The sequence below is a fragment of the Rhopalosiphum padi genome, chromosome 4 (genome assembly GCF_020882245.1).
Source record: "Rhopalosiphum padi isolate XX-2018 chromosome 4, ASM2088224v1, whole genome shotgun sequence".
Lineage (NCBI taxonomy): Eukaryota > Metazoa > Arthropoda > Insecta > Hemiptera > Aphididae > Rhopalosiphum > Rhopalosiphum padi.
The window spans coordinates 11,161,083-11,173,177 of record NC_083600.1 but is presented as its reverse complement, the minus strand read 5'-3'; the positions used below and the strand labels follow the sequence as shown (position 1 = coordinate 11,173,177).

General features: G+C 28.4%; 1 protein-coding gene across 2 annotated transcripts; it reads right to left on the bottom strand.

The window, feature by feature from the left end:
- Positions 1-424: 424 nt before the first annotated feature.
- Positions 425-10,934, bottom strand: LOC132928660 (uncharacterized). Of its 2 annotated transcripts, none has more exons than XM_060993474.1 (19): positions 10,481-10,934; positions 8,204-8,593; positions 7,906-8,102; positions 7,603-7,829; positions 7,302-7,528; positions 6,181-7,235; positions 5,613-5,813; positions 5,307-5,536; positions 4,909-5,240; positions 4,663-4,837; positions 4,360-4,587; positions 3,230-3,981; positions 3,073-3,172; positions 2,471-3,003; positions 1,623-1,824; positions 1,441-1,556; positions 1,250-1,372; positions 827-1,001; positions 425-764 (listed from the first exon to the last, which is right to left on the bottom strand). In XM_060993474.1, exons 2-19 carry the CDS (start codon positions 8,564-8,566, stop codon positions 649-651), a joined length of 5,352 nt encoding a protein of 1,783 aa, XP_060849457.1. In that variant the 5' UTR covers positions 8,567-8,593; positions 10,481-10,934; the 3' UTR covers positions 425-648. The 2 variants fall into 2 exon arrangements, with proteins under 2 accessions (XP_060849457.1, XP_060849456.1); XM_060993473.1 differs by having other exon boundaries at positions 10,518-10,934.
- Positions 10,935-12,095: the final 1,161 nt, after the last annotated feature.

The following is a 12,095-nucleotide window of genomic DNA, read 5'->3' as shown; positions in this document are numbered from 1 at the left end:
GGCTAAGTAAAAAAAAATAATAGATCTTTAAACACTATAAAGATGTGATATCATAAATAAATGCTAAGTAAATTGATTTAAAGTACACTTATTTTGTGTCAATAATTTATTTACTTGGCAAGATATTCTATTTTTGAGTAGAAATGTCCATTATAATATTTTAAATTATTATGAACTTCTAATGCGTTTTGTTTATTTTGATTGCGTGATTTTGTATGCCATTTCATATAAAGTATTCAATTTCTCGCCAAATAAATAAATTATTGACACAAAATAAATTTACTTTAAATCTATTTATTTAGCATTTATTTATGATATATTTTTACAGTGCTTAAAGATCTGTTTTTTTTTTTTTATACTTAGCTGTGTTTTATACAGTTTGACAAAATGTTTTGTTATATTTATGTTTTTTAACAACAACCAATACTTAAATTAAAGTTTATTGAAATCCTTCAAATAAAGTTTATTGAAGCAAACAAATATAAAACAAAATAGTAGGTAACAATCAGACTACATACACAAAGTAGACATTTAAGTCATATTTAAACCTTATTATGGTTTATAATAAATCATGTCATTATAATATATTGTATAACGAATGTATATAAATAAAAAAATAATTAATAAGGAACTGTTATCCCACAAAGGTTAAGTATTTGATTCATTTGGTCCTTGGCTGCAAGTGTCTTGATTGGACTGTTGGTGAATAAACACAGGTCTCACACTATCAGAATTTAATATTCGAGCAAACATTTGTGATCGTCCTGTAACAATTTTTTATTTTAGTCAAATTTATGCAGTTTGTAACTAATGCAAAAATATAAACCTTTAAGATTGTGTTGTGATATTGGTATAACTTTTAACCCTTGAAAAGATTTTAAAGAACTTGCAGGTACAAGTATTTGTTGAGAACCTTGTTGCACCACAGTATAAGTGTTGGCGGTAGAACTAACTACTGGTGATGATGTTGATATACCCGTAATAGCTGATGAAATCTGTGCCTGTGAAAATGAATTATAATTAATATTTGTATCTAGTTAATGTTTCAATGGTTTTTAATATAATTCCTATCATAGTATCTCGTGAACATAATTTTTATATCATAAACTAAAGAACCAAGTGTGAAGTGTCAGAAAACAAAATTTACCTAAGTTTCATTTTTAAAGAAGAAATATATCCACAATTAGAGGACTATGCAAGAAAATAGTTTTCATCACTAAACTTAATACTTTTAAAAATATAAACTTACTTTATTAGTGACTAATAAAGGTTTTCCACCAATTTGTGATTGAACCACACGTACAGTTTGTGGTTGATTGGTATCACCGGATTTTAAACGATCATTTATAGTTGATATTCGTGTAGGTGTTTTCTATAAGAAAAAAAAACATAAATTTAAGTACATAAAAATACAGTTAAAAATAATTTTAAATTAATAACCTGTCCAATATTTGGTTGATTTGATGGCATAAGTTTTGGTTGAGCAACAGTCACCACTGTATAGTGTGGTTGACCACTTTTAGAAGTTTGTACTCCAGAAATTCGTAATGGAGTGCCTAAATAATAAACATAAAATAATTAATAAATAATAATAAACTAGTATATATTTTTAATTATCTAACCTGGAATACCAGATAATTTTCTATTAGCAAGAACTGAATCAACAGGTAATTGTGCTCTTTGATTAGACATAAACTTGCCAACAAGAGGTTTAGTAATTTTTCGCTGTACATTTGGAGTGGCTTGTCTTGCTTGTACTAACAAATTAGCAGTTTTTGCTGGAGTTTGTTGAATTTTTGTACCACGGAGTGATGTCAATATTGGCTAGATTAGAACAAAATATTACAGCAATTATTAAAAATTCTATAGATGACACATACTTTTAAAAATACATTTTATATATTCTTAGAATTCTCTGATAGAAAACTTTAAGGAACCAAACAAATTTATTTATATTTTGGTATAATCAATATTGAAAAAAATTTACACAAACTTGTTAATTGATTTCAATTTATTATCAATATTATTAAGATAAGAATTAAAACTAACCTAAGGAAAAAAAAATAGTCAAAACTACAAGTGGTCATTCATAGCATCACATCCACATGTATTGTATTAAAATATTAATTATTAATTTTAAATCGATAAAATATTATTACATACAAAAATATATTATGTATGGAAAAGTCAAGATTATTTTCATAAGAAATGTGCTTGTTTTATATTTTCACAGTACTATTATTTTATACTAATGAGAAAATTAAGATGAGGCCACATAAAAATAATATGGACAATTTTCAACAAATTAAAAATACTAAAAATACCCCGCAATCAGTGTAAACCCAGGGTTCTACACACGATCAAAAACTAAATCATAACTTCGCTTATAAATTATAGAAGATAATAATATGTAATGTATGTATTTTAAGATATAAATTTTAATATAAATATAAAGAAAAATACAACAAACCTTAAGTGCAATAGATTTCTGATCATTTCCTTGTTGTTTAACCATGACAACCTGAGCCTGTTGTCCTGCCTGTTGCTGTGGCCTTAACATCAATAACTGTTGTAATTGTTGTTGTGTTATTTGTTGTGCCTCCTGCTGTTGGACATTCCTTGGACCCTGTTTTAAGAATATAACTTGAGGCTGTTCGGTGTCTACTGCTTCTGTTTTATCATCCCCATCAGTCTTTCTGATAATGACTTGCTGTTTATTTTGTTGTAAAGTTTGCTGTTGAATCTGTTTATGTTGCAAGAGTTTCAGTTGCATATTTTGTTGTTGTTTCTGCAACTTTTGTTGATTCTGTAGTTGAATAAAATGTTGAACAGTTTGTGGTTTTATAGTATCAGTTTGGTTAACAACAGTTGTATTTTGTTCAGAACTAGAAATTGAATGATCAGATCGCTTTTGTTTTAAAACTAATATCTGGCGTTGTTGTTCTTTAATTTGAGGTGATTTGGTAATATTAAGATGATGATCATGTTGATAATTTGTAAGTCCTAAAATGAAAAGTAATTATGTAATATATATTATGTAATTTTAAAAGATAAATAACAAATAAAATATACCAGAAGATTGTCCAATAGAAACTGGTTGAGCAATTTGTACATGTTTTGTTTTCTTTCTAGAACCAATTGCTAACAGATCTCCAGATGATAACACTTGTTTCTAAAAATAAATTTTAACTTAAAAATGATGATAAATAAAAAAATAAAAATTACATACATTTGAAGATATATTGTTTACAACCATTTTATTGTTATTGATAAATGTTTGATTATTGCTGTTCATAGTTTGGGAAATGTTGATCATCTGTCCATTATTGGATACAGCTTGACTGCTAACTACTTTTAAGCTGTTAACAGCCTTTGACTGACTTAAAATATTACCAGCAATTGATTGACTACTTATATTATTGGCAATTGATTGACAGGTAAAACTATTAGCAATTGATTGACTATTACTACTTATAATTGAATGGCTAGTAATGTTGCCAGAAAATGATTGATTGGGAATATTATTAGAAGAAATAATTGAGCTATTAGTAGCTGTAACTGTTGAAATATGGTTTGAAACAGGGATGGAAAATATTTGGGAAGAAACTGTACTATTTTGATCAATTAATGTTGGACAATCTATGTTTAGCTCAACTGCGTTATCTGTCATTTGCATGGTTTGTATTGGTACTTTTCGATTCTTAGTAACCCTAGGTGTTTTTATTGATTGTTTTGAATGATCTATCCCAGTCATTTCTTGAGTGACACGCATATCAGGCAATACAGGTGATGTGCTTGAACTTGGCAAAGAGTCTGAAGTTGAACTTGTAGGTAAATCTAACATTGATAAAGATTCTAAAAGAACGTTTGATGTTAATTTTCTAGTTGGTGTACGTTTTGGTTCTAATGGTTTTTTTTGTGCTTTATTTCTTCGCCAGCATTTCATTTTGACTGCCCCTTGTTGTTCCAAATGCAAACGTTCTGAAACATAATACAGATATTTCTAGTAGAAAAAGTTAAACATATTAATTTATAATTTGTTAAAATATATCCTATTTTATATCATTCATATCTTCTACTTAAATATAATTAAACGTATTAAAACCTTGATAAATTCTCATCAACAATTTTTTTAATTTTTTATTTTGTTTTAAACTTTGTAACTATATTTAATGAAAATATAAATACAATTATAGTAGAATATTAATACCATTTTATACGATAAAAATTTTAAAAAGCACATATAAATTACTTTTATTATTTAAGCGTTATTTCTCTACACAATTTCTTTGAAAATACCGTGAAAAAATATGTTATGACATTAATACAAGAATATAATATGTATTGTCGTGTACATACCAAATTCTTCCAATTTTCGTCCTCTGTGTAAATAAATCCATATTTTACGTTTTGGATCATATTTAACACATGGATCATGTTCATAATGCAATCTATCCAATGCTCCACTAACAGCATTATGTAATTCAGTTAGATTTGCTTCCATCAAGTATTGAGAATCTTTAAGTAAGGTACAAATGTCACTACGAGTTCCCATTCCATTTGGTAATCTAGCTGTTGCATCACGTACTGAAATTACATAATAATAATTAATATAATGTATTATTTTATTCTATTACAAGAGCATAAATAATAATAACTTACCTAATACTAATATTGATATGAAATGAGGTCTATTTTCAATCAACAAGGAATGACCACGAGCTGCTTTGTGAATATTAGATGAATTATAAATACCGCGCACAGGACCCACAACCGACTCATAACCATGCATTTGATAAATAAATGAACGATGTGGTTTTAAAAATCGTTGCTTTTCCTAATTTTTAATAAAAATGTTATAGTAATCAAAACATTTTTGTTTTATATTTATTATATAATTGAATTTACTTGAGCCTGAAAAATTGCACGTTCTTCATCACTAGAAGGAGTCACTATCCATGTGTCTAATAACGGTAAAGGTATAGGAATTGTTGAATCAGTTTCAGACATTTCAATTGTTGAAATAATATCTGTTGTAGATGGAATTGGTACATTTTTAATACCAATCACATCATCATTAATACTTTTCAATTTTGAGCTAATATTATTCAAGTTATGTAACCAGCACTTGCATAAATCTCCAAGTCGAGTGTCTGAATCTCTACCAGCACCAATCCATTGATAAATATCTAAACTAGGCTTATATTCAATATAAGGAACAAAATCTTCAGGCTGCCATTCTAAAAAAAACAGTATATTACATGATTTATTATACAATTTATATAAACAAAAAATATCAAATTTACCAGGGAAATGTCCTGCTAAGAAACCTATAGCTGACTGTAGTGATTTTGGCCAAGTTTTTAATGTTAAGCTGTGGTACCAATCTGGATTTGTTCTGTTATTAAATGTTGAAATCACCCAATCATTAACTCGTTCATTCAGTGCAGTCATATCCATACGGTAATCCCAGTTGGCACAGATTATATCCCTTATAAGTGCAAAGAAACTAGAAACCATTTTTCTCATTTGAGGACTAAAATGTAAACATAAAAATAAATAAAATATTTTGTACATAATTTAAATATAATTAAAAATATATTTTAACATACGTTTTCAGATCTAAATCCTCATTGCACATAGTTTTAATATCTAAAACATGAAAACCCTCTAACTCTGATAATGATCCAACATAATTAGAATCTGTTATGACTTTACTAGGAGTAGACACTGGTGATAATGATAGCTGTTTAGAACCATAATCACTAGGAGTTAGAGAGTGTAAACAAGGATGTATTATCCTAGGTGGAGATCTAAATAATTCAAAAAATTTATTAAAATTTCAATAATATAATGCACGGCAAAATTTTAATAATTAGTTACCAAATAATATAACAAGGGATCAGAAGTCATAGGAGCTAAATAGGCAAAATATTCACAAAAAAAAAATATTTTTAGAGTATATCATATATGCTTAATATGTGTGAGAAAATCAAAAAAATATTATGCCCTTTTTCCCTAAAATTGACTAAATATATATTTTAAATTTTCTATTTTTTAACTTACATTTGGATAATTCGGATTTCTAACCTGATCTATCATACATCAAGAGTATATAGAACATTATGTAACTCCTACAACCTCCAAACCTTGATGATAACATAATAAAATAATACTTACTCTGTATTTATGGTTTGCATTGTACTAGTTAACATGTCTTCTGGATGAAACTCTCTCTGAATATAGTTAGGTGGACTGAACTTAGAATCTGAAATATTTTCAGGTAGTGGTGGTGGTGATAGTCTCGATGATGAAGGTGGTGGTGATGATAGAGGTGGTGATGGAGATGGCGATGGTGGAGGTGACGGAAGTGGTGGTGAAGGAATTAATGGTGGATTGTACTTCTCTTCGACATCACTCATTTGTTCTAATAACATAGCTGCAGCAGCTTGACCTTCTTCTGCTTTACGTATTTCTTCAGCTGTTAAACTAATAGGTTCTAGTTTAATAGCATCATTTAAAGTTATTTCTTCTTCCATTTTTAAAAAATCTGTTAGAATAGGAGTACAAGAATCTAATTTAATGGCATTCAAATTAGTCTTGATTGATTCTTCTTCAGCCATATTTGATAAAGAAATCGATGGTGATGATGGTGAAAGAAGTGGAGGTGAAACTACATTTTGGAGTGTCTCTTCTTTAGTATATGAAGTACTACACTTTTCTGATAGAGTCCTCTCTTCTTGTTTTGATAAAATATTGTGCGATTCATCTAACTGCATATTAGGTTGCACATCTAACTGCATAGTAGGTTGTACATCTAACTGCACATGAGGTTGATCATCTAGCTGCACTTGAGATTGTGCATCTATCTGTTTATGAGATTGTACGTCTAACTGTACTTGAGGTTGTACATCTAACTGTACTTGAGGTTGTACATCTAACTGTACTTGAGGTTGTGCATTTAACTGCACAGGAGATTGTGCATCTAATTGGACAGGAAGTTTTGCATCTAGTGGCACAGGAATTTGTACAGGTGATTGTACATCTAACTGCAAAGGAGGTTGTACATCTAATTGAAGTGGTGTTGGAATTGACTGGTTTTGATGTTTGACAGGTTTTGTACGCTTCAACCGAGGCCGATCACTATTTGCTGATTTCTTTTTCTCTGCTGTGCTTAATGACACTACTGGTTTAATATGTTCTTTGATTTGTTCATATTTCATACGTTTATGTTCCTTAAATAAATATAAATATATTATTATTATTATTATAACTACATACATTGTATTAGAATAACATACCTGTTCAATTTTCTTTTTTTTTCTCTTGTGAGATATTAACATTTCTTTATACATTTCATCAGAGGGCTCAAATGGATTACTTAATGGCAAAGCAACTTTACACAAATCTAGTCTATCAGGAAAACTTGACAAGGTAGAAGTAATAATTTCTAGCTCAGGTTCAAGTGAATCTTGTATAATACTTAAATTACGTCGCTGTTTTTTAGCCAAACGAGTAGGTGGTCGTTCTAAATATTTAAAAAAAATAAAATAATTATAATTATAAACTGATAACCAAAAAGTATGTAAGCTTGCTTTTAACCTTGATAATTGCTATCTGAACTATCTTCAGAGGCATCCCCAACTAATTGTTTAATATCAGAAACTTCTTCGAAATATCTTCTTTTAACTTGCTGATGCATATCATTATCATTCATACCGTCATTGTTTGTCATAGATGTAGTAGAACTATTTAAATCATCAATAACCTTTTTACGCCCAGAAATTAATTTTTTTAACATATTGTAATTATATATACGTTGACTTTTTCTAAAATATTGTTAAAAACACATTATTAAAATAAAAATTAAAACTCAAGTAAAAAAGTTTGTTTCAATAATATTACCTATACTCTCTCTTGAGCGATCGTCGTAAAAGTGATTTCATTTTGACAATATCAGGTCGAAAATGTCCATTTTTTAATTTATCATGAAAATCATCGATTGGATTAACACCGAATCGAAAACTTTTTCCACCAAAAAGCATTCTTAAAGTAATTTCTTTTTCCATTAGATCATTTTCAGAAAATGTAGGAAGAAAATTCTATATGACAAAATTGTATTATTTTTTTTATAAATTATTATATATCTAAGCTAAAAATGTTATTATTCTGTATTTGATACAAATTTGTACATATTATTTACCTTTAAATGTTGCTTTTGTAGATCACTAAGGCACACCCAAGAGTTAACAGAAAATAATTGTTTGAAAACTTCTTCATCTTCACACATTCCAGCTGGTAAACTAAGCTCAGTTTTATTGGCTATCACAGTTTCAGTTTTCAATGATATAGTTTCATCTTCATCGGCAGTGCTAGTACTTTCAGAATCTGAACCTGACTGACTGCTACCACTACTACTTGTACCAGAAGTACTAGTACTAGATGTAGATGACTCAGTATCATCATCACTATCGTCCTGCTCAATTTCAGGAGATGACAATTCATCTTCATCTGAATTTGATGTGGACTCTTGGGGCCAATGTTGATAGTCATTATAACTCGACATGGTGATGATTTTAAATCAAAAATGTTACTAAAACAAATATGATTATAAAATCAAAAATTGATACATAAAAAGCTAATACGCTATTTTATTTAATGTCTAAATTATAATTTAAGTTAAAATTGTTAACTTAAACTCATTATTAAAAAATTAGCTTATATTTTAGTTTATATAGAATTTTAATATGAAAATAACTTATTTTTAAATTGGTGACTATAAAATAAACTATATTTACATTCTATAGGGATAAAAACTTGACCAGTTATGTATGATTTATTAAAATAGAATATATAACAACTTCTAAAACATATTTTATTTCCTCTTATTGTTCAACAACAAACACTCAAAATTAAACATTAAATTACTTCTCTATAAATATCTAATAAAACCAATTTGGACCTTGGACCTACGGATTACAGTTATGAGGTAATGCAAAAACCTTCAGTCTAAATAAAATACAAAGATTCCAAAATATTATACTGAAGAAAATAACCAATTTTCCTCCATACTTATTTAATCACACCCTACATAAATACTTGCACATAAACATGAAAAGGCCAAAAGTTACTATAAACAGTTTTACCTACACCTTAACCCTCACCTAAATCCACTCATAAAAAACTTTAGCCATCCCAAGAAATCCTCCTCGTCGCCTTGAGAAAAAATGGTGTAGACACCTGTTAGATAACAATTCTTAACACAAAATAAATAGAATATGAAAACTAAAAATAAATGAATAAAAGACGAAGTATCATCAATAAATGGTTTCTTCAATCAAATTGTTCATGTTTTCTTTTTTTCACATAGCTCATACTCTTATTGTGCCTACTGGTACAGATTGTGTATAAATTGTAACAAATAAAAAAAAATATATTTTTTATTTTTAACTTATATCAAATTTAATTTTTACATTTCCATAAATGCTAAAGTTACTAATAAATGTTAGAAATTATGAGTAAATGTCAAGGTCATCACTCATCAGTTTCAATAATGATGGTTATGGGTACTGAATTTCTGTAACATTTATGTATTATCTACTATTTAAATACAGTAAATAAATTTTACAATAAAATATAATGTTAATACTTGTTATTTGTTAAAAAATAAATTATAGCTACTTGCTTAACCGAATAGATATTTAACAAACATGAAAATCATTTATACCTACACATATTATTTATAAATATATACTTTTATTTGCATTTTATTTCAATCAGCCAAATTGGTTTTTATTCCATTTATTCTAGAAATAATTTTTCATATTAGATAATTATAAAATAATAGTATTTGAAAGTAGGTACATCTAAAGCGTAACTGGTATAGTGACTTACTAGTCGACTAACCACGATATGAAATATTATTAGTGGATAATTTCTTCAATCAAGCCAACCAAGCCCTCTTGTCTAACCTCTATCTATTGCGCTTTTTGTTAATATTTTTTTAAACAGATGGTACAAATTAAAATAAATATGATGAAAAAAAATTTGAAAGTAAAATTAAATTCTATCGGTTGTTAGACATATTATATTTATATACTATAACAAAAAATTATATTTTTATTAAATACAAGTATTGTTAGTTTATTTATGATTAAAAACCACCACTTCAAAACATTTTTGGATACTTAGGTACCCAAATTAAATCATAAAAAATAGGTTTGATTAGGTATTTCTATATCATAAGGGTGTCTTTATCAACTTACATGAATATTGAATTTATAATATTATTTTTATAACTTATCTTAGATCTAATTCTAATTGATTTAAGAAAATCTAGTGAACTTGTGTCTGATAAAACTGTCATCGGGCAAATGGTATTGCATAAATATTCCAAACCACAGTATATCCGTCGCGGACATAGACACATCATAATGAAGTCAAAACACAAAAGTAATGGATAATGCAGTAAGCAACTTACTGTGTAGGTAAGCACACAGTCTAAATGTTATGCTCACCAAAGTTTGATAAGCCTGTAGTCCGAGTAGGAGAACAAATTGGACTGTGGTAGCAACAGGATTTGATTGAATTCGGCCAACGGGCGGCAGACGACCAAGCAGTCAGAATCGCGAAGTTACTGGGCGAAGACAGGTGACAACCGGTTCCGCTCACAGTTCTTGTTGCCGAACGTTAGATAGAGACAAACGACGACGAACGGTCAGTGGGTACGACGGATTGAAGCCGCTGTCGTACCGTGTACACGCATTTCGGACATAACGTTACTATTGTTCGTGTTGTTCCGGCCGACATAATATTAGTAAATAAATCGGAATGGGTAGGTTAGGTGTAGTTGTTGCATTGGATTTCCTCTCGGCGCCGAACGTCACGAGAGGAGCCTGAGCTGTTGTGGTGCTAAGTATAATTTGTTTACAATAATACAAATGTACAAACTATCGTCGTCGCGACACTGATAACGTCGCCCGCCAAACAGCTTGGAAGAACAAACTCGTTTTTCGCTTACGCCATGACACACGAACGTTTATAAAAATAGGTATTCTATATGTTCGACCGGGTAAATACTAAATGTAAATTTACTTAATTCCCCTAAACCAGGAACCTACACAGGGGAGTGTTTTGGGTGTTCAAACACCTAACAAAATACTTGGGTTTTTGTATGATTATTTACTATTATTCAATTTTAATGTTAATTTTGTTATATCAATGTTTGTATTTCAAAAAATTATTTTAAGTATACCTAATTGGTAATTTTCATAAATTTTTTTTGTTTATTTATTAAAAAAAGTTCTACTTTTTAATAACTGATTTTCAAAAACACCCCCCAAAACTTTTTTCTGCGTACGTCACTGTCCTATACGCATATCTAGAGACTAGAATCTGGATGTTAGGTAAATAAACTTCCTTTAAAAGAATAAAGAAGCAATAACTAATAAGGATAATTAAAATGTATTTGTTCATATTTTCTATTCTATAAGATTCATATACTTCAATAAATAATAATAGACAGTTGCCATACATTATTAATTTAAAAAGTGACAACAATTATTATTAAACCGGCTAATACAAAATTATAAAAAAACAATTTCACTACATTTCGTTATATAAAAATAATTTCACATTATTACTCAATCAAAAAATAACCTGCATAACGAAATCAATAATTTTAAAAAATATAAATAAAATATGAATAAAGAAATATAAACATAAATATAAGTGCAATTAAAAAAAGGGTGGGCAAGTGGGTATTGCTTCGCTGTATAGTAGAGATGGAGAGTAGGTCACTATAATGGATGTGTTAAATTTGAATGCAATGACAGGACTGACAGGTATCATACTATCATTGTATACGAAAAACAATTCTGAAGGGACACGATTTGTCAGTTTAGTATAATTCGTAAGATATATTATATTTGGTATAAGATATATTTAAATTTTAATATATCATCGTTATTTTACGCGATTTTGTAAAAAATTAAATTTCATACGCTCATAAATTTTTTTCTATATTAACGTTAGATTTTTTTTTTTTTACAGTTACTTGAAGGAAAACTTTTTTATAACTTTGTATTGAATTTTAT